At 43.4% G+C, this 25,410-nt stretch overlaps 1 protein-coding gene across 3 annotated transcripts in view; it reads left to right on the top strand.

The window, feature by feature from the left end:
• Nucleotides 1–312: 312 nt before the first annotated feature.
• PDHA1 (pyruvate dehydrogenase E1 subunit alpha 1) overlaps nt 313–25,410 on the top strand; it is a 34,869-nt gene continuing 9,771 nt past the window's right edge. Inside the window, exons 1-4 of one of the 3 annotated variants that reach the window (XM_030843802.3) lie at nt 313–738; nt 1,786–2,458; nt 9,370–9,447; nt 25,163–25,222. In XM_030843802.3, coding sequence (XP_030699662.1) covers nt 9,439–9,447; nt 25,163–25,222 — 69 coding nt within the window. In that variant the 5' untranslated portion in view covers nt 313–738; nt 1,786–2,458; nt 9,370–9,438. Of the gene's footprint in view, nt 739–1,785; nt 2,459–9,369; nt 9,448–13,071; nt 13,242–25,162; nt 25,223–25,410 lie in introns of those variants that run through there. The other 2 variants (XM_030843803.3, XM_030843801.2) reach the window with 2 other exon arrangements.

Below are 25,410 nucleotides of genomic sequence, written 5' to 3'. Positions count from 1 at the left end.
GCTCCCTGATTAGGGTGATTCACAGGTTAACTGACTGCCCCTCTGGTAGAGGAGACTAAAGTTAATTTACAGACACACTTATAGCACTTCATTTATGCAGAATTCTGTGAAAGTAAATTGCAGACAGTATAAATCCAGGAAACCTGAGGTTTTCTTCATGCATTTATTCACTTGCTCGTTATTAAAAGTCTAACGTGGGATTTTAGGCTAAAAGTCAGGAATTCTGAGTTCTGGTCTCAGCTCTGCCACCAACTAGCTGTGTGATCTCAGACAAATTACTTAACCTCTCTGGGCTTTAGTTTGTTCATTTGCGAACAAGAAACCTGAACTAGCCATTACTAAAGCTACCTCCAGCTCTAAAATGTCATGATTCCATTCTTTCAGAAAATGCTAGGACGCATTTGCAATTCCAGTTACCCTCCAGCCTTGCTTGGCCTCCGTGAGGATTAAACCCTGATATCCCAAAGCATCCATTGTATGTAAAGAATTAACTTCTCTCTTATACTCCTAGAATAGGAGTTATGTACTCTCTCTGGCAGAATGGAGAAGATAGTCACTCCCATCATGTTCTGTGTTCTGTGGTCCAGATGAGGAACCTGGGGTGAGAATGACTTGCAAAGTCCTCTAAAGGTCATCCAGCACAGAACACCCAATGGGGTGCCACAGATGAGCTACAGGGATGCCAAGATACCAATCTGCTTGCCTTCAGTGGAGGCTGGAAGTCCCGCGGAGGCCCAGGTTGGTGTAAGAGCCGCCTGGCCCATTGATTCCACCGAGCTGCATAAGCAGCACTGTTTTCTCCCTGTGGTGCGACATGAAAAGTGTGGTAATCACGCCTCTGTCGTACAGTGCTCGGAAATGTGCAGTTTAGGCCACGGGAATCATGGTCCTGACCCTTAATGATGCCCGGCGGAGATATAAAACAGAGGTTGCCAAGCTGCTGAGGGGGAGGGCGGGCAAGTCAAGGGGACCTCTCCTCGCTCACTGGGGTGCCGTGTTCCCAATCTTTTCTCACTGTAGCAGACATCCGTCCTGTTTCTGTACAAAACTTGGTGGCTCAACACAGCAAACCTTTATTACTTCCCAGTTTCTGTGGCTTAGGAATCCAGAAGCAGCTGAGCCGGGGGTTGGGGGCTCAGGGTCTCTGGTGAGACTGTGGGCTGGGCTGCAGTCATCTGAGACGGGAGGAGCCGTTCCCAGCTCCCTGGCTTGGCTGCGGGCTCCACGTGGGCCTCCCCACAGGGCTGCTCGCCTGCGGCAGCCGGCTTCTCCCAGAGCCGCTGTGACCCAACAGACGGGAAAAAGCCTAGTGCCTTTATGACCCAGTCTCAGCAGTGACAGACCACGGCTTCCGCTGTGTGCTGACGGTCATACAGACCAACCCTGGGCCAGTGTGCGGGAGCAGGGCTCGAGAGTGTGGCTGCCAGGAGGCGGCGCCACTGGGCCAGCCTGGGGGCCACCGCACCTGCCTCTGCAGACTCGGGTGCTGCAGCCGCCAGGGGAGCCACGTGCGCATCACGGTTGAGAAGCACGTCCTGCCCACTAGGCGTATACCATCCTCTTGCGGGGAGGGAAATCTTGTTGCCCGCTGCTTTCTCCAATTCCTCTCACTTGCCCCTCTTTCAATATTCTTCTCTCCAGAGAAGTCACCACTTTCTCCCCTTTCCAGCCAGATCTCCCAACCCAGGCGCCCCTGTCCCTCACTTCTCTCTCTCTTCCTTTTTTTCTTATCTTCCCTCCACTTTCTTTTTCTTTCTCTTTCTCTCTTGTTTATTCATTTTCCAGAAAGCCCAGGAGGATTTAATTTTCGAAATGATTACCAGGAACCAGCCCAAGAGAAATGATGAAAACAAAAGTACTGTGGCCCTTTGCGACTCGAGTTCTTCTCTCTGAAAATACACTCTTCTTTTAGAGCAGAGGCCTCAAAGCTGCCCAGACGAGCAAATAGCTTTTCCCAGTGAAATATTTTATTTGAGGCATGGAGGCTCATTTGGGGGAAATGCTGAGATGCGGGAAACTTGCGTCGCCGTGGCGAGTAAGCACAGCTGATTACGTTCCCCGCCCGCCTCCAGGAAAGGATTCACAGGCACCCTTCTATGAGGTAGTCCTCCACTGCGCTCTGTTGCCTTTAGAAAAGTGCAAAATTCCTTTAAATCCAGGCACTCTGGAAACTTCGCAAAGCTGAGACTGATAAATACTGCTCAGGCACAGGATTGAAAGCAGAGTTTGAGCTGCTCCCCTATCAAGCCGCATCAGCATCACCTGGGAGCTCTTGGGAGCGGCAAAGTCGGCCCGGCCCAGGAGACCCGGATGTGAAACCCGGGGGGCGGGACTACCAAGTCCATTGCAAGGAGCCCGCGAGGGAGTTTGGCGCGCGCTAAATTGGTAGAAGCACTGGTTTGAGAAAAGCATGGGACCCTGCCATTAATGGAGGGGAAAAGCGGGGAGACACCAGCAGGTAAGACATAAAAAATAATGGGATGTGACATGCTTAAATTTTCTAGGTATGAGAAGATACATGGGGCTGGCGTTCCCTTGCCTCGGACCGCCCCCCCTGCCCCCGCTTTCCGCTCCATCCCCCCTGCTCAGGCACCAGCACAGTAACGGGAACCAGTCCAGGTTGAGCCTGGGGGGTTGGGGGAGGAAGGGGTTATTTCGTTACCACATTTTGGAGCCAACAAGCTTTTAAACCAGAGAGCCACTGGCTGTGAAGCAATGCTCGAGTGCGCCACTAGGGGTCGCCAGCAAGTTGCCTATTACAGCCCAATGCCAGCTGCTTTTTTTTTTTTTAGTAGATCTTTATTGGAGTATAATTGCTTCACAATACTGTGTTTCTGTTGTACACCAAAGTGAATCAGCCATATGCATACATATGTCCTCATATCCCCTCCCTCTTGAGCCTCCCTCCCAGCCTCCCTATCCCACCCCTCTAGGTCTTCGCAAGGCACCGAGCTGATCTCCCTGTGCTATGCGGCTGCTTCCCACTGGCTATTTTACATTCCGTAGTGTATATATGTTGATGCTACTCTCACTTCGCCCCAGCTTCCCCCTACCACCGCGTGTCCTCAAGTCCATTCTCTATGTCTGCATCTTTATTCCTGCCCTGCAACTAGGTTTATCAGTACCATTTTTTAAAATTTAGATTCCATATATATGCGTTAGCATATAGTATTTGTTTTTCTCTTTCTGACTTACTTCACTCTGTATGACAGACTCTAGGTCCATCCACCTCACTACAAATAACTCAATTTCGTTTCTTTTTATGGCTAATATTGCCTTGTATATATGTGCCACATCTTCTTTATCCATTCATCTGTTGATGGACACTTAGGTTGCTTCCGTGTCCTGACTATTGTAAGTAGTGCTGCAGTGAACATTGTGGTACATGACTCTTTTTGAATTATGGTTTTCTCAGGATATATCTCAGGGGTTGCTGGGTCGTATGGTAGTTCTATTTTTAGTTTTTTAAGGAATCTCCATACTGTTCCCCATAGTGGCTGTATCAATTTACATTCCCACCAACAGTGCAAAAGGATTCCCTTTTCTCCACACCCTCTCCAGCACTTATTGTTTGTAGACTTTTTGATGATGACCATTCTGACCGGTGTGAGGTGATGCCTCCTTGTAGTTTTGATTTGCATTTCTCTAATAATTAGTGATGCTGAGCATCTTTTCATGTGCCTCTTGGCCACCTGTACGTCTTCCTTGGTGAAATGTCTACTTAGGTCTTCCGCCCATTTTTTAACTGGATTTTTTGTTTTTTTGATATTGAGCTCCGTGAGCTGTTTGTATATTTTGGAGATTAATCCTTTGTCTGTTGTTTCATTTGCAAATATTTTCTCCTATTCTGAGGGTTGTCTTTTGGTCTTGTTTATGGTTTCCTTTGCTGTGCAAAAGCAAAGGGAAGCCCTCTATGAGTTTTTTATAGTGTTTGGTCTTACATTTAAGTGTGTAATCCATTTGGAGTTTACCTTTGTGTATGATGTTAGGTAATGTTCTAATTTCATTCTTTTACAATGCCAGCTTTTTATAACAAATAGTTTTAAACACACTCTTTAAAATCCTGAAATGCAATTCATAGATGATAATAGTACCTAACTACACAAATAATTTGTAGACTTTTTAAAAGAATATAATATAACGCAGAAATAAAAGCAAAGTAATGTGTTACAAACTAAGATGTATGCTTGGACCACTACATTAGAGCCACAGTGAAGTGGTTGGATGCTTGCACCTGAACGTAGAATCACTGTGACTGTGGCAGCTGCGGGTGTAGACTGAAGTGGGGTGTTAAATCACTCACTTGAATACCAGTAGCAGCATTGCCACTGGCGATACGAGTTTTCTGTAGTTGTAAACAAGTCTTGAAAAACCTGGAACAAAACACATTATTGACACAGTCTTTCCTCGGTTTACTTACTAAATATCTATGTATTACTGGAAGATTCATTCAAAAGCTGTTTTTTATTTCTCTGTAGAATGGAGGTAGGATCTAGGTCCAGATATTATATACAGGTTTTAGATGCAGGATTTCACCTACATAAATGTCCAGAGGAACGTTTGAAAGTCATGTGAGAAATAGAAAATGTTTCCATCGCACAGGGTGTCGGGAATCTAGGTTCAAGGGTGTTCCCCCCCATCATTGTGACAACAGACCCCCAGCCGCAGAAGTGTCCATTGTAAGCCATAGGGAACAGCTCGGCTCCCACTGAGAATCACTTTGAAGGGAGGAGCAAAGGCAAGAGAGGAGAGACTAAGGAAGGCACATCTAGGCTCAGGATGGGCCAAGGACCATAGCCATGTGGCAGATGCAGCGACCTGGGGGCCCACTTGGGCAAGGGCGCGCAGTGCTCTGTTGGCAGTGTGCCAGGGAAACGGCATTCACTTTTTGTCCAAGTCTCACTTTTTAGCCCCTCTGCCACCACCCTTGGAGTCAACAAAATATTTAAACATCTGGAAATCCTTTTTAAAAATAGATATAATGTTCTCTTTGGGCCCCAGGGGGATTCCTGAAAATGGATTTAACGCTTCCTAAGGGGCAAAGAGTATTATGAATCACATCCCTGAAATGTTTGCATATTGTTGGACCCAGCAATTTCACCTCGAGAAATTTGTCCTAAAAGAAATACTAATCATTTGGATGAGGTGATAGCTACAAATATACTCAAGCATAGTTTATGATTGTAAAAATGGAAAGCCATCTAATTGTGCAACAATGACGGATTAGTGGAATAAATTATAGCTGCAGTGGAATATTAGGAATTACAAGTCAGGTTGTTAAAAATACTTACTCGCCCGTGGGCAGGGGTTACAAACTATTAGGTACCTTCTGACCTCGTTCCTATAAATTCTGTAAATGTGTAAGTGTGTAGCAAAAGTATATTGCTTGGGGGTGATATACTGACACTAACAGCCCTTTGTGTGGCTTGTATGGTTGTAGAATATTTTTGTTTTTTTTGTTTTTGATTTATCTGTAGTTTCCAGAATTTCTACATGGAACACCTTTCTTTTGTAATAAGAAAAATGCTAGTTATAAAATGATGAGAAACTACTTTAAGAAAGAATCCTATTATAGCTATTTGGTAAAGTCCCTAATTGCCCCTCCCTTGTGTGCGGTAAATCCCGATTTTCGTTTCTTAAAGGTTGGCAAGTTTCTTAAGATTGGCAAGCTTTATCGATGGTTAAGCCAGTTGTGCAGACAGTTGGTGAGGCCTGGTGGATTTTTTTTAAATTAATTTTTATTATTGGAGTATAGTTGATTTACAATGTTGGGTGAGTTTCTGCTCTACAGCATAGTGAATCAGTTATACATATATCCACTCGTTTTTTAGATTATTTTCCCATATAGGCCATTACAGAGTATTGAGTAGTTCTGTGCTGTACAGTAGGTTCTTAATAGTTATCTATTTTATATATGGTAGCGTGTGTATGTCGATCTCAGTCTCCCAATTTATCCCCCCCTTCCCCCCTTGATAACCATAAGTTTGTTTTCTACATCTGTGACTCTATTTCTGTTTTGTAAATAGGTTCATTTGTACCATGGTTTTAGATTCCACATATAGGCGATATCATATGCTATTTGTCTTTCTCTGTCTGACTGACTTCACTCAGTATGACACTCTCTAGGTCCATCCATGTGGCTGAAAATGGCATTATTTCTTTTCTTTTTTTTTTTTTTTGGTACGCAGGCCTCTCACTGCTGTGGCCTCTCCCGTTGCGGAGCACAGGCTCCAGACGCGCAGGCCCAGCGGCCATGGCTCACGGGCCCAGCCGCTCCGCGGCACGTGGGATCTTCCCGGACCGGGGCACGAACCCATGTCCCCTGCGTCGGCAGGCGGACTCTCAACCACTGTGCCACCAGGGAAGCCTCGTGGCCTCTCCCTTTTTTATGGTTGAGAAATATTCCATTGTGTATATGTACCACATCTTCTTTATCCATTCTTCTGTCGATGGACATTTAGGTTGCTTCTATGTCCTGGCTATTGTAAATTGTACTACAGTGAACGTTGGGGTGCATGTATCTTTTCGAATTATGGTTTTCTCAGGGTATATGCCCTAGAGTGGGAATCCTGGATCATATGGTAGCGCTAGTTTTAGTTTTTTAAGGAACCTCCGTACTGTTCTCCATAGTGGCTGCACCAATTTACATTCCCACCAACAGTGCAAAAGGGTTCCCTTTTCTCCACACCCTCTCCAGCACTTATTGTTTGTAGACTTTTTAATGATGGCCATTCTGACCGGTGTGAGGTGATACCTCATTGTAGTTTTGATTTGCATTTCTCTAATAATAAGTGGTGTTGAGCATCTTTCCATGTGCCCGTTGGCCATCTGTATGTCTCCTTTGGAGAAGTGTCTATTTACACGTTCTACCCATTTATTTTTTTAAAGATTTTTTTGATGAGGACCATTTTTAAAGTCTTAATTCAGTTTGTTACAATATTGCTTCTGTTTTATGTTTTTGTGTTTTTGGCTGCAAGGCATGTGGGATCTTAGCTCCCTGACCAGGCATCAGACCCCTCACCCCCTGCATCGGAAGGCGAAGTCTTAACCACTGGACCGCCAGGGAAGTCCCCCGCCCACTTTTTGTTTGGGTTGTTTGGTTTTTTTTTTTAATTTGAGGTGCATGAGCTGTTTGTATTTTGGAGATTAATCCCTTGTCAGTTGCTTCATTTGCAAATATTTTCTCCCATTCTGTGGGTTGTTTTTTCATTTTGTTTATGGTTTCCTTTGCTGTACAAAAGCTTTTAAGTTTAATTAGATCTCATTTGAGGCCTGGTGGATTTTCATGAGTGGAGAACCTGACCCAGAAGGAAGCTTTGAGCTGCAGGATGAGTTCAAAGGCCGCTGAGCACCCCGATCACACCTGCCATCGGACATCTGCCTTTGTTTAGCCGCGTTGTTCAATTAATGACCTTTGGCTAAGTACTACACTGACAGAGGTTCTTTCTGTTTATGTAGTAGCTCTTGTTGGTGGCCCTAAACAGTAGTTAACTATTGACTATAAAGATAGCAGTCACCTCTTAAACCTGCTGAGTACCCAACCAAATTCTAGTAATAGTGCCTGTTATGGGTCAGGCACTGTTGCAAGTGCTTGACAAATACGAATAAGCTTCATAACAGCCCAATGAGATGAATATTGTCATTCCGTTCTTTTTAAAGATGAGCATGTCCAGGCACTGAGAGATTAGGCAACTTGCCCCAGGTCACACAGCTAGTAAGTGGTTGAGTCAGGATTTGAGACCAGATAGATTCCAGAGTCCAGATGCTATGCTGCCTCTCCACAAGCCTATTATTAGGTTTCCAAAGGCTGCTTCCGTTTGGAAATCAGCCACAGAAAATGACTGACAATAACTTAAGGCCACAGTAATCAGCCACGGTCTGCATGATGGGAGAACAAGGCCAGACTTAGAAGAATGTGCCCTGTGATGCAGTCTGTGGTTTAGTGAAAGCCAACCCAGGGCGACGCAACCACAGATGGAAGAAAAGGTTTGCCCTGCTCTTGTCAGGCCATGCAGAATAGATCAAAGGCAGCACCACAGTTGAACTGCAGATCTGGTGGTCCCAGCATTTCATGCTGAAATTCTCTTCACCTTGAGCACACCCACATTTCAGTAGGGAAGAGTTTAGAATCCTTTTTTTTTTTTTTTTTTTTACATTTCTACATTGGCTATTAGAACGAAATGATCATACCTACCATTATTCACACATCTTACCATGTTTCAGGAAACCCATGCTTCCAAGAAAACACTCTGGCGCCTCTTTTAATGAATTTCCCTTGGGGTCCTGTCATGGGTAGGTACATCTTATCTTCCATATGTACAAAATGCAAAGCTAAAGTTAAAATCCTTCTTTGGCTTCTCACTGTTCTTAGGACAAATGTCTAAATCCTCAGTGAGCCTAAAGCAGGATGATCTACTGTCAATCTTGTTTCCATTTCTCAAAAGCACCTTTGACCTGGGAGTGCGCCGGGCATGCCCTCTTCCTGCCTCAGCTCAGCTGGTTACTCAGTGCAGCTCGGTTAGCAGATCACATCTGAAAGGCTTTTCCTCAGCCTTTCCCGATCACCCCCAGTCCTCCATAACACTCTTTATAATGCAGATGTGCACTATGTGTGTAATTTATCCATTCAATATCCATCCCCTTCTCCCCCAGACCCTAACTCCATGACAGCCATCATGTCCCTGTCACCTACAACTCCAGTGTCTGCTTTACAGGTGTTCAATATGTATTGTGAAATGAACGAGTATTCATAAATGTTTGCAATTGCCTGACATAAGCAAGCCCTTCTGTAGCTTCTATGCCCTGTAGCAAATACCAAAAGGTGAAACGTGGATTTTCTTAAAACAGCTAGAGAGAATTGTTCGACATGTAATCCCTGATGTCTGGCATCTATACTGCTCCTTTTGTAAGGAGTAGAGGGAAGAGTCCAAGGAACCCCTGTTCAGGCACCACCAGGTTAAACAATTATCAGCTCATGGGCCATCTTGTTTCCGCCAGTGTGGCCACCACTGTCACTGGTTTATTTTAAAGCTACTCCCAAGCATCATATCATCTCGACTGTAAAAACTTGAGTGTGTATCTGTGACTCTTTATAAAATTACTTTAATAATATTTGCATGCCTAAGCAATTCTTTAATATCATTACATCCAGTCAGTGTTGAAATTGTCCAAGTTGTCTGATAAACTGTTTTTTTCCAGTTGCTTTTTCTGGAATGCATCCGGGATCCACAGGTTGCATTTGGCTGATAAGTCTCTAAGTCTCGTAACATGTGACAATTCCTGCATCCACTTATTTTTTCTTTTATCTTGCCATTTAAAGACACTAGGCCATCTCTTCCGTAATACTTCTTGCCTTTTTTGATTTTACAGATTCCATCCTGTAAGCTGGTAGGAAGCCTGAAGGCTTGATGGGATTCCAGTGTGATAGGAGGCAAGAACATGCCTCAGGTGAGGAGGCACCTGAGCGTCTCTTGGGGCAGGAGCGTGGGCTGCTGGTTGACCAGATGTTCTCAATTTGATCCTACTTTATAAAGTTCCCCAATGGCTAGATCCATCATCTCCTTGAGGGTTGGAAGATGGGGATATTAAAACTCTAGGATTCCTTGTTAATTAGTGAAAACTTTTCAATAAAGCACTTTCCGGGGGTGGGGGTGGGGAAGGATGGGGAGAAGGGATTGTCAGGGAGTTTGGGATTGACTTGCACACACTGCTGTATTTAAAATGGATAACCAGTGGACCTACTATATAGCACAGGGGACGCTGCTCAATGTTATGTGGCAGCCTGGATGGGAGGGGAGTTTGGGGGAGAATGGATACATGCATATGTATGGCCGAGTCCCTTTGCTGTGCATCTGAAACTATCACAACATTGTTAATCGGCTATACTCCAATATGAACTAAAAAGTTAAAAAAAAAAAAACTTTCCCCTATCAGCTATTGGTTTACCTTGAAATTCAGTCTGTATAGGAGAGGGAGGATAAATCCACAATTCTTTCCCTTTACCAGTTTTCAGAGTAATTACTATTGGGTGGCTCTTTGCTTCTAGGTCTTTCCAGTGGAGACAGTTAGGATGTATATTTTTTAAGGGGAAAATAGTCATGAGTTTATACTGTTATTTCCAATTCAAAATCAGTACCACTAAGCTTCTTTTGCTTTCATTTTATATTTGTGTCTCTTTTGTCTCATGTTGAAAATCTTCGTTCCTAATGACGTCAACATAATTATATATTCATTTTATCTGTGTGTGTGTGTGTGTGTGTGTGTGTGTGTGTGGTCTCCAATAACAATGACACTGATAAAACAATTTAAGCCTTTTTCGGGCAGTTCTTTTTTGCTGGCTTTATTACTGTGTTGTTCAGGTCATTCCCTGGGGGGTTAGGTCCACAACTTCGTATATGGTTAAATTCATTTGTTGCATTTTGTCTCCATTTGTATTCCATTTTGTGTTATGGTTATGGAAAACATTTCTGTGGCTCGGAAGTCAGAAGAGCCCCTAGCCATAATCCTTCCAACAGGGAATTCCCTGGTGGTCTAGCGGTTAGGACTCTGCGCTTTCACTGCTGAGGGCCTGGATTCGATCCCTGTTCAGGGAACTAAGATTCCACAAGCCACGCAGCACGGCCAAAAGAATAAAAAAATAATCCTTCCCACAGCATGGAGCCTAGCACATCAAAAACACTCAAATATTCATTGACTTCTATGACCTGTATATATGATTTTTCTAAGTCATCCACTGGGGCGATGGCTCCCACCAAGAAAGCCCAAGGCATGGTAAGGACCATGGTTTGCTCTAAAGTTCAGCTTGATTGAGAGTTTTTAGGGTGCTTTGTAAAGGAAAGGTCAAAAGGCATATTTCAAGATCCCTAATCTAAATCCTCCGGCTTCACCCAGAGAAGCCGGTCATAAACTGGCCAGGCCGGAGTGCTGGAGAGAAGAGTCCCTCATCTCGTTTTACCCAAGCTCTGAAACCCTCCTCTCTTCTTTTCCTTCTTTTTTTTTTTTACATTATTATAGAGACTGTCAAAGTTTATTTTCCTTTAAGAAATGAAATGGATCCTTTTTTATTGAGGTATAATTGACATATTATATTAGTTATAGGTGTACAACATAATGATTCAATATTTGTAGATATTGTGAAATTATCACAATAAGTCTAGTTAACATCCATGACTATACATAATTACACATTTTTTGTCGTGATAACAACTTTTTAAGAGATCTATTCTCTTAGCAACTTTCACATATGCTCTATATTACATCCCCATGACATTTATTTTATAATGAGGAAAAAATTAATCAATAGTCAACCTAAGAAAGAAATGGAAAATTTCATTTGAGCCAACCTGAGGATTATAATCTGGGAGACAGCCTCTCAGAGAGCTCAGAACTGTTCTGAAGAGGTTAGGGGGCAGGGAGGCCAGTATGTCTGTGATTTTAGAGAAGGGGTACGTGCAGTCAAACACACATCTTGGTAGAAGGTTACTGATGTTCATGAGGGAAGAGAGGTCTTAGTTAATGGTTTTAGTGCTTTTCCAAGTATGGGAAGATGCAAGAAACTGGGTTCATAAAATTTTCTGAAAATATCTAACTACCTGAGGGCCAGTTCTGCCAGTTTTCCCAGAGCACAAAAATGCCTCATCTTGTTCTTCACCATGAATTCCTTTTAGGGTATATTTTAGGTCAGTGACTGCAGCGGCTCACAACTTGATTCTTGTAGAACTGGATGGTGGGCAACATTCTTTATTTTACAAACCCTTCCCTTTCGGTCTTAATTTAGACCAAGGTTTGGGAGGCATTTCATGACCAATTTGGCCCACAACACTAGGAATGCTCATTCCCAGGTAAGGCCAGGATTTCATTGATAGGACTCTCCATGTGCTGTTAGTGGATTAGGCCCTGTTGACAGTAGCCCAAAGCCTCTGGACCGCCTGTCTTACTGGTCTGTTATGGTTCAGGAAACGGTTCCCTCTTGTTGCTTCTTCCCATAGCTAGAGTTACGCTATTACCATCATTGATCTTAAGAGAACTATATATCAATATTTGGTGAATCATTTCAAGTCACTTAGTCATTGTTATTTTTATCACAGGCTCAGTCACACATCTGGTAATGCAAGAAACAATCATTTTGTAAAATAGGCAGGATATAAACAATATAGCTAGTGGCATTAATAAGGTTATATGTAAGTATTTAAGCTAAGAACTTCCATTAGCTGTGGCCCCGTATCTCCCCAGGTCATGTGACCTGGTCTGTTCTGTACCCGTCGCTATCTTTAAGGGAAATGATACATTGGCATTGTACATAAAATTCACCAAAGATGTATGCACATCCAAGGTGAGTGGTGGGTCATCGTGATCCCTTACAGGATTGAGAAAGGAATGTTATCTTCAAAGGGGTTACATGGCTGGCGCTAGAAAAAGAACAATTCATGTTTATGGTTGAGCAGGTATTTCTGCCATTAGGGAGTTCAGGTTAATGCATAAATGCAGATGCACAATGCACACGAGAGGGGAGGCAGGAGGCCCAAACGGGCAGAGTAAAAACAGTTTGTTTAAATTTTTCTTGTCTTGCCTTAAAATATGAATTTTATTTCATCAAATCCTAGCTCACAGCAGATAGGGAAGACTTACAACTGTCACATGATCTCTAAAAGAAAAGTTAGCGGCAGAACCATTTATAGAAACCAGGTGTTCTGTCTTTCGGCCTCCCCCAGGGATATTAATCTTCACCATCTTGTGTATTGAGCAAAGGCTTCAAAGTTGCGGCACCGGCAGGGCTGGACGCTCAGTAGGATTGGCCTTGCACGATCGTGCGTGGCTCAGCTGGGGTGCAAAATCCAAGCAGGTCCTTTTCCCGCGGGGCCTGGAGGTGTGGCCTCACTTTCCCACGCAGGCACCCTCAGGTCTCCGGCGCCTCACCTGCCGGCTGCTTGCTGACGGAAAGATCCCTCAGCCTCGCCCTCTGGCTCTGACACCCAATGGGCGGCCGCGGGCCTCAGGTGGGCGGGGCACGCCCTGGGAGCCGTTCTGGTTGGCCCGCGGCCCGGCGAGGCGCGTGACGTTTCCGTCGCGTCGTGCTGGCGTGAAGTGGTAGCGTCCGCTCCGAGAACCTGAAGGAGACTTGGAGGCACCTGGGCCGCGCTGCTTGGGCCGTTGGGAGTCGCCGCTGCCGCCACTGCCCGCACTCCATGAGGAAGATGCTCGCCGCCGTCTCCCGCGTGTTGTTGGGCGTCGCCCAGAAGCCGGTGAGGTGGCGTGAGCGACCCGGGGTGGGGCGCGAGTGGGCCCGAGGCCGGAGGACGCCAGAGGGCAGGACGAGCGGGCTGAGTGGGCCGGGCGGGCCGGGCCTTGTGGAGCCGCGGGCCTTTGTCCTGCGTCCACGTCGTGCGCTCCGCTCCTGGCCGCGAGGGGAGCGGTGGCTCGGCCCTCGGGCGCCGACTGAGGGAGGGGGAGCTTTACAAGGTCCGTGTGGAGGTCGGGCGCGGCTCCCGGTGCCGGCCTGGTCGGTGCGCTCTGGAAGGGCCCGTTCGTTTACCTCAGAGAAGGGGGCTTTGGGATTCCTCGAGTCTCGAGTTGACCGCCTCTTCCCAGCCCACTCATTTTAAATCTTCCTCTTGACCGGGAACCCGGAGACAGAGTGGCTCCATTCACACTTCAGTTTCACCAGTTACTAGCCCTGTGACCTTGAGTAAGAGGTTTTTGTTTTTTCTTAAAGATCCCCGTGCTCAGTTTCCTCATCTCTAACATGGAGATGAGAGTACTTACCCCGTGGGGTTGTGTTTTTTTTTTTTTTTTTAAATGAGGATGAGAGACGGTGAGGCTTAAACGAGTGACAAATATGTAAACCTTTCCCGGTAGCACCTGGTACATAGTAGGTGCTACCTGTGTTGAACATTGTTATTATCATTTAGGATTTCTGTTGCCTTATTGATTCTCTGTATGGAAGTTCTGTCCATTGATGTGAGTGGGGTGTTAAAGGCTCCTACCAGTACTGTATTCCGGTCAATTTCTCCCTTTATGTCTGTTAGTATTTGTTTTATGTATTTGGGTGCTCCTATATTAGGTTCATATATGTTGACGGGTGTAAAATCATTATATAGTGTTCTTTATCTTTCTTTATGCTATTTGTTTTAAAGTCTATTTTGTCTGATATGAGTATTGCAACCCCTGCTTTCTTGTCATTTCCGTTTGCATTCCCTCACTTTCAATCTTTGTGTGTCCTTTGTCCTAAAGTGGGTGTCTTGTAGGCAGCATATTTTAGGCTCTTGGTTTTTTTTTAATCCAGTCTGCCACTCTGTGTCTTTTGATTGGAGCATTACTGACATTTAAGATAATTATTGATATGTATGTATTCATTGCCATTTTAAACCTTGTTTTCCAGTTTATTCTATGTTTCCTCTTTGTTCCTTTCTTTTTGTGGTTTGAGGATTTCCTTTTATTTTATGCTTGTGTTTTCTTTCTGGTTTTTGTGAATCTATGTATGTTTTTGACTTGCAGTTGCCCTGTTTTTCAAGTATGTGAACCCCTTCCTGTATCTGTTTGCTTTAGACTGGTAGTCATATAGGCTCAAATGCATTCTAAAAAAACAAATGTACATTTTGTCACTCTCCTTCCCCACATCTTATGATTTTGATGTCTTTTTTTTTTTTTTTTTTTTTTTGCGGTACGCGGGCCTCTCACTGCTGTGGCCTCTCCCGTTGCGGAGCACAGGCTCCGGACGCGCAGGCTCAGCGGCCATGGCTCACGGGCCCAGCCGCTCCGCGGTATGTGAGATCTTCCCGGACCGGGGCACGAACCCGTGTCCCCTGCATCGGCAGGCGGACTCTCAACCACTGTGCCACCAGGGAAGCCCCCCCCCTTTTTTTTTTTTTTGCGGTACGCGGGCCTCTCACTGTTGTGGCCTCTCTCGTTGCGGAGCACAGGCTCCGGACGCGCAGGCTCAGCGGCCATGGCTCAGGGGCCCAGCCGCTCCGCGGCATGTGGGATCTTCCCGGACCGGGGCACGAACCCGTGTCCCCAGCATCGGCAGGCGGACTCTCAACCACTGCGCCACCAGGGAAGCCCTTTATGTCCTTTTGATTACATCTTCATGTTTATTCTTCTGCTGTTCCTTGTGTTTATCATCACTTTCACAAATAGGTTTTTTTGTTTTTGTTTTGATCTGTATAGTGGCTAATTTAAGTGATTTACTTTCCAATTGTGACTTCCTCCTTCCTATATCTTCTTTTCTATATAGAGAAGAACTTGGAGTATTTCTTTTAGGGTAGGTTTAGTATTGCTGAATTCTTTTAGTTTTTGCGTGTCTGAGAAATTCTTTATTTCTTCTCCTATTCTAAATGGTCATCTTGCTGGGTAGCATATTCTAGGTTGCAGATGTTTCCCTTTCAAGGCTTGAATATATTTTGCCACTCCCTTCTGGCCTGCAGCATTTCTGTAGAGAAATCAGCCGATAGCCTTATGGGGATTCCCTTGTAACTAACCCGTTGTTTTTCACTTGCTGCCTTTAAAATCCTCTCTTTAACTTTTGCCATTTTATTATAATGAAATGTCTTGGTGTAGGTCTGTTTGGTTCATCTTGTTGGGACCCTCTGTGCTTCCTGTATCTGGATATCTGCTTCCTTCTTTAGGCTTGGGAAGTTTTCAGTCATAATTTCTTCAAGTACATTTTCAGTCCCCTTTTCTCTTTCTTCTCCTTCTGGAATCCCTATTATGCGTAGATTGGCACACTTTATATTATCCCATAGGTCTCTTATATTGCTTTCATTTTTTTTCACTTGCCTTTCTGTCTGCTGTTTTGATTGGGTAATTTCCACTATTCTACTTTCGAGGTCACTTATTCTTCCTTCTGCATTATTCATTCTGCTATTCATTGCCTTTAGCTCAGCTTTCGTCTCAGCAAATGAAGTTTCTAATTTTTCTTGGCTCCTCTTTCTAGTTTCTAGTTTCTTTTTACAGTACTCTGCATTTCTGTCGATAGCCTTTCTTAAGTCCTTCAGTATTTTCATTATCTCCTTTTTGAACTTGGTATCTACTAGACTGAAACCCTAGTTTCATTGTTTGTTCCTTCAGGGGAATTTTCTTGGTCTTTTAACTGAGAGTAGTTCCTCTGCTTCTTCATTTTGCTTATATTTTTTTACTCTCTGAATTTAGGAGAAACAGTTATCTACTGTAGTCTTGGAGGGCTACTTATATGCAGGTGCCTCCCTGCGTAGTTTGTGTGGGTTGAATATTTTTTTGGCATGAGGGCTGTTTTTGGTTTGGATTCTTGCCGTCTCTTTCCTCTGCGTGTGCTGGTCGTTATCCCCTTGATAGGGGATGTGCAGGTGCGTGGCCCGCGTGTGCTCCCGGGGAGGGTGGGGGCAGTGGTGGGTGCCCAGTCACGGGACCCTTGGCAGCTGCAGTGGTCTGCATCCGCCTCTGGAGTCCGAGATGGCAGTGGCGGCTCGAGTCCGCCCCCCGGAGCTCGTGTAGGTGGTGCCCTGCTGCCTGAGAGTGCGCGCACGGAGAAAGAAGCTCCTATGGCGGTCACACCTCTCTCTTCGTGCACCCCCCAACAATGGCCCCTTGCCTTTCTGAAGGGCCCAAGCGTCTTCCCGTATTCCCTCAGTTATAGTGCACCACACTCCAGCCCCCTCAGGCTGTCGTCTCCACGTAGCCAGCTCCAGTCCTCTCCCTGGGTCTGACCTCCGAAGCCCAAACCTCAGCACGCAGCCCTTGCCCAGCCCAGTGGAGGAGCTTCTCAAGCTGGGGAGTGCAAGGTCGTGGTACCAACCGTCTGTGTAGGTCTCTCTCCGCTTTGCTTTCCGCAGACCAGTTGCTGCACGCTCCTCCGAGGTTCCGAAGCTCCACCTCTGTCCTGGGTGATATCTCTACCAGTGAGGGGACTTCTCAGGGTGTGGAAACGTTTTCTTTTTCACAGCTCCCTCCCAGGGGCGCAGGTCCCGTCCTGATTGCCTTCTCTCTTTTTTTTTCTTTTTTCTTTTGTCCTGCCCAGTTATGTGGAGATTTTCTTGCCCTCTTGGGTGTCTGAGGTCTTCTGGCAGAGCTCAGTAGATGTTCTGTGAGAACCGTTCCACACGTAGATGTATTTTTGGTGTATTGATACTTGTGGGAGAAGGTGAGCTCCACGTCCTACTCCTCCACCATCTTGATCCAAATCTCCCTCACACTTCTTTTTTTTTTGTTTTGTTTTGTTTTATTTTTATTTATTTTATTTGTTTATTACTTTTGGCTGCGTTGGGTCTTCATTGCTGCGCGTGGGCTTTCTCCAGTTGCAGCGAGCGGGGGCTACTCTTCGTTGTGGTGCGCGGGCTTCTCACTGCGGTGGCTTCTCTTGTTGCGGAGCACGGGCTCTAGGCGCACGGGCTTCAGTAGTTGTGGCACACGGGCTCAGTAGTTGTGGCTCGTGGGCTCTAGAGCACAGGCTCAGTAGTTGTGGCGCATGGGCTTAGTTTCTCGTGGCATGTGGGATCTTCCCGGGCCAGGGCTCGAACCCGTGTCCCCTGCACTGGCAGGCAGATTCCTAACCACTGTACCACCGGGGAAGCCCCGAAGCTCAGGTTCTTGATGTCTCATCGCAGAAAGAAGTCAGTGAGAGACAAAGTGATAGGTAAGAAGTGGATTTATTTAGAGAGAAACAGACTCCACAGAGTGTGGGCCATCTCAGAAGGTGAGAAAGGCCCCCCCCAACTTCTGATATGACTTTTAGCTTAACTTTCGCTTAATGTGGCTCCTTTCACCCATTGTATCAGTGAATCTTACTATTTTTGAGATTCATAGTAATGAAATGGGAGAAAGTATCGAAGTAGCTTTCTGACAGTCAAAATCTTTGACCTTACCTTCTTGCTCTTTATTATGTAGAACTGTCATTGTTTCTTGTTAGGAATTTAGGATGGAGAAAGAGAATTTTTCCTTTTCTTGGTTACTGTTGCTTGACTGGTTTGGTCGTTAGTTTTCAGTCTCCAAAATGCAGTTTCTGTAGTTGTATCTGGAGATTTATTTTTCAAGACAAGATATATATATTTCTAGCCCCCCAAAACCATTTAACTGTCAAAAATAACATATCCATTTCATGATTGCCGAACATAACGTTTTGTTTGTCACCTCATACTTCTCAACTTTTCTTCTTCCCAAATTTCTCAATTTTTTTCACTTATTCTTAGATGTATTGGACTCTCTCAATCTCTTAACTTAACTGAAGCATTTGTCTCTAGCAGTTCAACTTTTTTTCTCCAGCAATGTCATGGTTTTTGTTGGCTTTATTGGATAATGGTATATTGATGGGTGAAGAGATCACTAGATAATAGCTTTCTGCCTGTTGGCTTGTACACTTAGCAGATCAACCTTACCCCTTCTCACCAAGATCAAGACCATTGCTACAGGTTGGATGGTAAGGTAACACACTGTATGAACATATCAAAAGTACTTTTTGTGGGGTCTGAAGAATGCTCTTCAAGTCTGCATGAGAAGAAGTCATATTGGTTTACGTATGCGTGACGTGGCAGAATGTGGCTAAAGTAGTACAGTCCTCCTAACTGATTAAATGTTTGTGGTCTAACCTGGACCTTAGCCATCACACAGAGTACTATTGCTGTGAGCAGAGTGAAAAGGAAACATTTCTGGCAGCTTTTTACCCGCGCCCCTTCCCCCCACCAAACAGTGACAGCCACCTGAACATCAACAAGGGAGCACTGGGGATTTCCATGGCGGTTCAGTGGTTAAGATTCTGCGCTTCCAATGCAGGGGGCGCAGGTTTGATCCCTGGTTGGGGAACTAAGATCCCACATGCTGTGCGGCGTGGCCAAAAAAAAAAAAAGGGAGCACTGGAATTCTTCGGCGGCCGTGCGGGTTTGAGGAGGCAGCTCGTGGGGGTGAGGTGCTTAAGGTGAGGTGACACAGACCTTGGAGCCAGATTTGCTGGGTTTATACCCCAGCCCCAACAGTTAAGTGCTCTATGGTTTGGGCAACTCAGGTAGCATGAATCTCATCAGCACCGAGAGAAAAGCTTCACTGAAAACTCATTGCAGGTCCCACCCCCTCAACTCAGATGGCAACAGTGCAGTCAGAGGCCTGCCCCTCTAAGCCTCAGAATAGGAATTCTGTAGCAATAGGAATTGAGGTTAAAACACAGATGCCACCAATCTGCATACCAAATGGCATGAGACAATGACACCAGCTCCGAGATCTGTTTTGAGCCCAAGCAATGGTCCAAGTTGCACATAGGTCACCTTGCTTGATCTAACAACAGATCAACCTCAGAGGCATTTTTATCAGAATTTCACCCACTGAAAAAACAGCTGGCTAATCTGGTTTTTTCCCAGTAATAAATGAGAAGCTTTTATTTTATTTTTTTAAAATTTTGAATTTTATTTATTTTTTTATACAGCAGGTTCTTAATTAGTCATCAGTTTTATACACATCAGTGTATACCTGTGAATCCCAATCACCCAATTCATCACACCACCATCCCCACCCCACCGCGGCTTTCCCCCCTTGGTGTCCATACGTTTGTTCTCTACATCTGTGTCTCAACTTCTGCCCTGCAAACCGGTTCATCTGTACCATTTTTCTAGGTTCCACATACATGTGTTAATATACGATACTTGTTTTTCTCTTTCTGACTTACTTCACTCTGTATGACAGTCTCTAGATCCATCCACGTCTCAACAAATGACCCAATTTCATTCCTTTTTATGGCTGAGTAATACTCCGTTGTATATATGTATCACAACTTCTTTATCCATTCGTCTGTTGATGGGCATTTAGGTTGCTTCCATGACCTGGCTATTGTAAATAGTGCTGCAATGAACACTGGGGTGCATGTGTGTTTCAGAATTATGGTTTCCTCTGGGTATATGCCCAGTACTGGGATTGCTGGATCATATGGTAATTCTATTTTGAGTTTTTTTTTTTTTTGCGGTACGCGGGCCTCTCACTGTTGTGGCCTCTCCCGTTGCGGAGCACAGGCTCCGGACGCGCAGGCTCAGCGGCCATGGCTCACGGGCCCAGCCGCTCCGCGGCATGTGGGATCTTCCCAGACCAGGGCACGAACCTGCGTCCCCTGCATCGGCAGGCAGACTCTCAACCACTGCACCACCAGGGAAGCCCTATTTTTAGTTTTTTAAGGATCCTGCATACTTTTCTCCATAGTGGCTGTATCAATTTACATTCCCACCAACAGTGCAAGAGAGTTCCCTTTTCTCCACACCCTCTCCAGCATTTGTTGTTTGTAGATTTTCTGATGATGCCCATTCTAACTGGTGTGAGGTGATACCTCATTGTAGTTCTGATTTGCCTTTCTCTAATAATTAGTGAGGTTGAGCAGCTTTTCATGTGCTTCTTGGCCATGTGTATGTCTTCTTTGGAGAAATGTCTATTTAGGTCTTCTGTCCATTTTTGGGTTGGGTTGTTTGTTTCTTTAATATTGAGCTGCATGAGCTTTTTATATATTTTGGAGATTAATCCTTTGTTGATTCATTTGCAAATATTTTCTCCCATTCTGCGGGTTGTCTTTTCATCTTGTTTGTGGTTTCCTTTGCTGTGCAAAAGCTTTGAAGTTTCATTAGGTCCCATTTGTTTATTTTTGTTTTTATTTCCATTACTCTAGGAGGTGGATCAAAAACGATCTTGCTGTGATTTATGTCAGAGAGTGTTCTTCCTATGTTTTCCTCTAAGAGTTTTATAGTGTCCAGTCTTACATTTAGGTCTCTAATCCATTTTGAGTTTTTTTTTGTGTATGGTGTTAGGGAGTGTTCTGATTTCATTCTTTTACATGTAGCAGTCCAGTTTTCCCAGCACCACTTATCGAAGAGACTATCTTTTCTCCATTGTATATCCTTGCCTCCTTTGTTGTAGATTAATTGACCATAGGTGTGTGGGTTTATCTCTGGGCTTTCTATCTTGTTCCATTGATCTCTGTTTCTGTTTTTGTGCCAGTACCATATTGTCTTGATTACTGTAGCTTTGTAGTATAGTCTGAAGTCAGGGAGTCTGATTCCGCCAGCTCCGTTTTTTTCCCTCAAGACTGCTTTGGCTATTTGGGGTCTTTAGTGTCTCCATACAAATTTTAAGATTTTTTGTTCTAGCTCTTAAAACATGCCATTGGTAATTTGATAGGGATTGCATTGAATCTGTAGATTGCTTTGGATAGTATAGTCATTTTCACAATATTGATTCTTCCAGTCCAAGAACATGGTATATCTCGCCATCTGTTGGTGTCATTTTTAATTTCTTTCATCAGTGTCTTATAATTTTCTGCATACAGGTCTTTTGTCTGCCTAGGTAGGTTTATTCTTAGGTATTTTCGTCCTTTTGTTGCAATGGTAAATGGGAGTGTTTCCTTAATTTCTCTTTCATATTTTTCATCATTAGTGTATAGGAATGCAAGAGATTGCTGTGCATTAATTTTGTATCCTGCTACTTTACCAGATTCATTGATTAGCTCTAGTAGTTTTCTGGTAGCATCTTTAGGATTCTCTATGTATAGTATCATGTCATCTGCAGACAGTGACAGTTTTACTTCTTCTTTTCCAATTTGTATTTGTTTTCTTTCTTTTTCTTTTCTGATTGCTGTGGCTAGGACTTCCAAAACTATGTTGAATAATGGTGGTGAGAGTGGACATCCTTGTCTTGTTCCTGATCTTAGAGGAAATGCTTTCAGTTTTTCACCACTGAGAATGATGTTTGCTGTGGGTTTGTCATATATGGCCTTTATTATGTTGAGGTAGGTTCCCTCTATGCCTACTTTCTGGAGAGTTTTTTTTTTTGTTGTTGTTGTTGCTGTGTATGATCCTTTTAATGTGTTGTTGGATCCTATTTGCTAGTATTTTGTTGAGGATCTTTGCATCTATATTCATCAGTGATATTGGTCAGTAATTTTCTTTTTTTGTAGTATCCCTGTCTGGTTTTGGTATCAGGGTGATGGTGGCCTCATAGAATGAGTTTGGGAGTGTTCCTTCCTCGGCAATGTTTTCGAAGAGTTTGAGAAGGATGGGTGTTAGCTCTTCTCTGAATGTTTGATAGAATTCACCTGTAAAGCCATCTGGTCCTGGACTTTTGTTTGTTGGAAGATTTTTAATCACAGTTTCAACTTCATTACTTGTGATTGGTCTGTTCATATTTTCTATTCCTTCCTGGTTCAGTCTTGGAAGGTTATACCTTTCTAAGAATCTGTCCATTTCTTCCAGGTTGTCCATTTTATTGGCATAGAGTTGCTTGTAGTAGTCTCTTAGGATGCTTTGTATTTCTGCAGTGTCTGTTGTAACTTCTCGTTTTTCATTTCTAATTTTATTGATTTGAGTCCTCTCCCTCTTTTTCTTGATGAGTCTGGCTAATGGTTTATCAGTGTTGTTTATCTTCTCAAAGAACCAGCTTTTAGTTTTATTGATCTTTGCAATTGTTTTCTTTGTTTCTATTTTATTTATTTCTGCTCTGATCTTTATGATTTCTTTCCTTCTGCTAACTTTGGGTTTTGTTTGTTCCTCTTTCTCTAGTTCCTATAGGTGTACGGTTAGATTGTTTATTTGAGATTTTTTCTTGTTTCTTGAGGTAGGCTTGTATAGCTATAAACTTCCCTTTTAGAAATGCTTTTGCTGCATCCCATAGGTTTTGGATCACCGTGTTTTTCATTGTCATTTGTCTCTAGGTATTTTTTGATTTCCTGTTTGATTTCTTCAGTGATCTCTTGGTTTTTTAGTAACGTCTTGTTTAGCCTCCATGTGTTTGTGTTTCTTACGTTTTTTTCCCTGGAATTCATTTCTAGTCTCATAGTGTTGTGGTCAGAAAAGATGCTTGATATGATTTCAGTTTTCTTAAATCTGCTGAGGCTGGACTTGTGACCCAAGATGTGATCTGTCCTGGAGAATGTTCCTTGCGCACTTGAGAAGAAAGTGTAATCTGCTATTTTTGGATGGAATGTCCTATAAATATCAATTAAATCTATCTGGTGTATTGTGTCATTTAAAGCTTCTGTTTCCTTATTTATTTTCATTTTGGATGATCTGTCCATTGGTGTGAGGTGTTAAAGTCCCCCACTGTTGTGTTCCTGTCGATTTCCTCTTTTATAGCTGTTAGCAGTTGCCTTATGTATTGAGGTGCTCCTATGTTGGGTGCATGTATATTTATAATTGTTATATATTTTTCTTGGATTGATCCCTTGATCATTATGTAGTGTCCTTCCTTGTCTCTTGTAATATTATTTTAAAGTCTATTTTGTCTGATATGAGAATTGCTACTCCAGCTTTCTTTTGGTTTCCATTTGCATGGAATATCTTTTTCCATCCTGTCACTTTCAGTCTGTATGTGTCCCTAGGTGTGAAGTGAGTCTCTTGTAGCCAGCACATATATGGGTCTTGTTTTTGTATCCATTCAGCAAGCCTGTGTCTCTTGGTGGGAGCATTTAATCCATTCACGTTTAAGGTAATTATCGATATGTATGTTCCTATGACCATTTTCTTAATTGTTTTGGGTTTGTTTTTGTAGGTCCTTTTCTTCCCGTGTGTTTCCCACTTAGAGAAGTTCCTTTAGCATGTGTTGTAGAGCTTGTTTGGTGGTGCTGAATTCTCTTAGCTTTTGCTTGTCTGTAAAGCTTTTGATTTCTCCACCGAATCTGAATGAGATCCGTGCTGGGTAGAGTAATCTTGGTTGTAGGTTCTTCCCTTTCATCACTTTAAATATGTCATTGCACTCCTTCTGGCTTGTAGAGCTTCTGCTGAGAAATCAGCTGTTAACCTTATGGGAGTTCCCTTGTATGTTATTTGTTGTTTTTCCCTTGCTGCTTTCAGTAATTTTTCTTTGTCTTTAATTTTTGCCAATTTGATTACTATGTGTCTCGGCGTGTTTCTCCTTGGGTTTATCCTGTATGGGACTGTCTGCGATTCCTGGACTTGGGTGGCTATTTCCTTTCCCATGTTAGGGAAGTTTTCAACTATAATCTCTTCAAATATTTTCTCTGGTTCTTTCTCTCTCTTCTCCTTCTGGGACCCTTATAATGTGAATGTTGTCATGTTTCATGTTGTCCCAGAGGTCTCTTAGGCTGTCTTCATTTCTTTTCGTTCTTTTTTCTTTAGTCTGTTCCGCAGCCGTGAATTCCACCATTCTGTCTTCCAGGTCACTTATCCATTCTTCTGCCTCAGTTATTCTGCTATTGATTCTTTCTAGTGTTGTCTTCATTTCAGTTATTGTACTGTTTATCTCTGTTTGTTTGTTCTGTAATACTTCTAGGTCTTTGTTAAACATTTCTTGCATCTTCTCTATGTTCGCCTGCATTCTTTTCCCGAGGTCCTGGATCATCTTCACTATCATTATTCTGAATTCTTTTTCTGGAAGGTTGCCTATCTCCACTTCATGTAGTTGTTTTTCTGGGGTTTTATGTTGTTTCTTCATCTGGTATATAGCCCTCTGCCTTTTCATCTTGTCTATCTTTCTGTGGATGTGGTTTTTGTTCCACAGGCTGCAGGATTGTAGTTGTTCTTGCTTCTGCTGTCTGCCCTCTCGAGAAGCATTTATTATTTCAAAAAAAAAAAAAAAAAAAAAGGAAGGGAGTTGTAGAGAACATCTTCCTTCTGGTGCTCTTCGAATCATAAAACATCCCTCAAATCTTTTGTTTTTTTTAAGTCAGGGAATGCTAAGTATCTTTTCTTTTGTCTTGTACATTTCTCACTAAGGTGTCTATCTCATGCTTTGTGTAGTTTAAAATATTTTTCTTATAGTACCGTTTCATAGAGAAGTGATTTGCCTGAAATAGGAGTTGAATCATAGTTTTATTTGAAGAACTATTCTGAAAGTAAAGCATTAGCTTGCTCAGCGTATGTGGTTATGACTAAGAATAGCATAAACATAACCCACGGATTATCTGGTCTCTTCGATTTGGCCATTAACTTCATTACATTTTCACTGTAATTTCTTTGAAAACAAAGTGACTATATAGACGGGTTTCTGCAGTTTGCCTTTAGATGGGGGTACCATCATGTTTCTTTGGCCAAAGCATGGATTCCTTTTGGAGGACAAGATCCCAACACAGTGAACAGAATGGAAGATAAGCCCATGAATGTGTTAGGGCTCTTAGAGTTCTAGGACTGCATCCTGATAACTGATTAATAAGAATAATAACTCAAAAATAACCGACAATAAAAAGCACTGATATACTTGTATATTTTGATCTTTCAAGGCAAGCAGAGTGCTGGTGGCATCCCGTAATTTTGCAAATGATGCTACATTTGAAATTAAGGTAAGAGGTGTTTTGCTTCGTGTTAAATTTTTTTCCACAGGTACACTTTGATATATAGTTTTACCTCTGCAGTACAGCATTTTGATATTCGTGTTTTTCACCATTTTATTCCAAATGTTCTAGAATCGAAGATTCAGAGAAGTTAGCAAAAATTAGAATTTACTCCTTTTGTGTAGCAGGTTTTTGGT

The sequence above is a fragment of the Globicephala melas genome, chromosome X, assembly GCF_963455315.2.
Source record: "Globicephala melas chromosome X, mGloMel1.2, whole genome shotgun sequence".
Taxonomy (NCBI): domain Eukaryota; kingdom Metazoa; phylum Chordata; class Mammalia; order Artiodactyla; family Delphinidae; genus Globicephala; species Globicephala melas.
The sequence above is the reverse complement of the archived record's forward strand: the minus strand, read 5'-3'. Positions and strand labels throughout refer to the sequence as shown.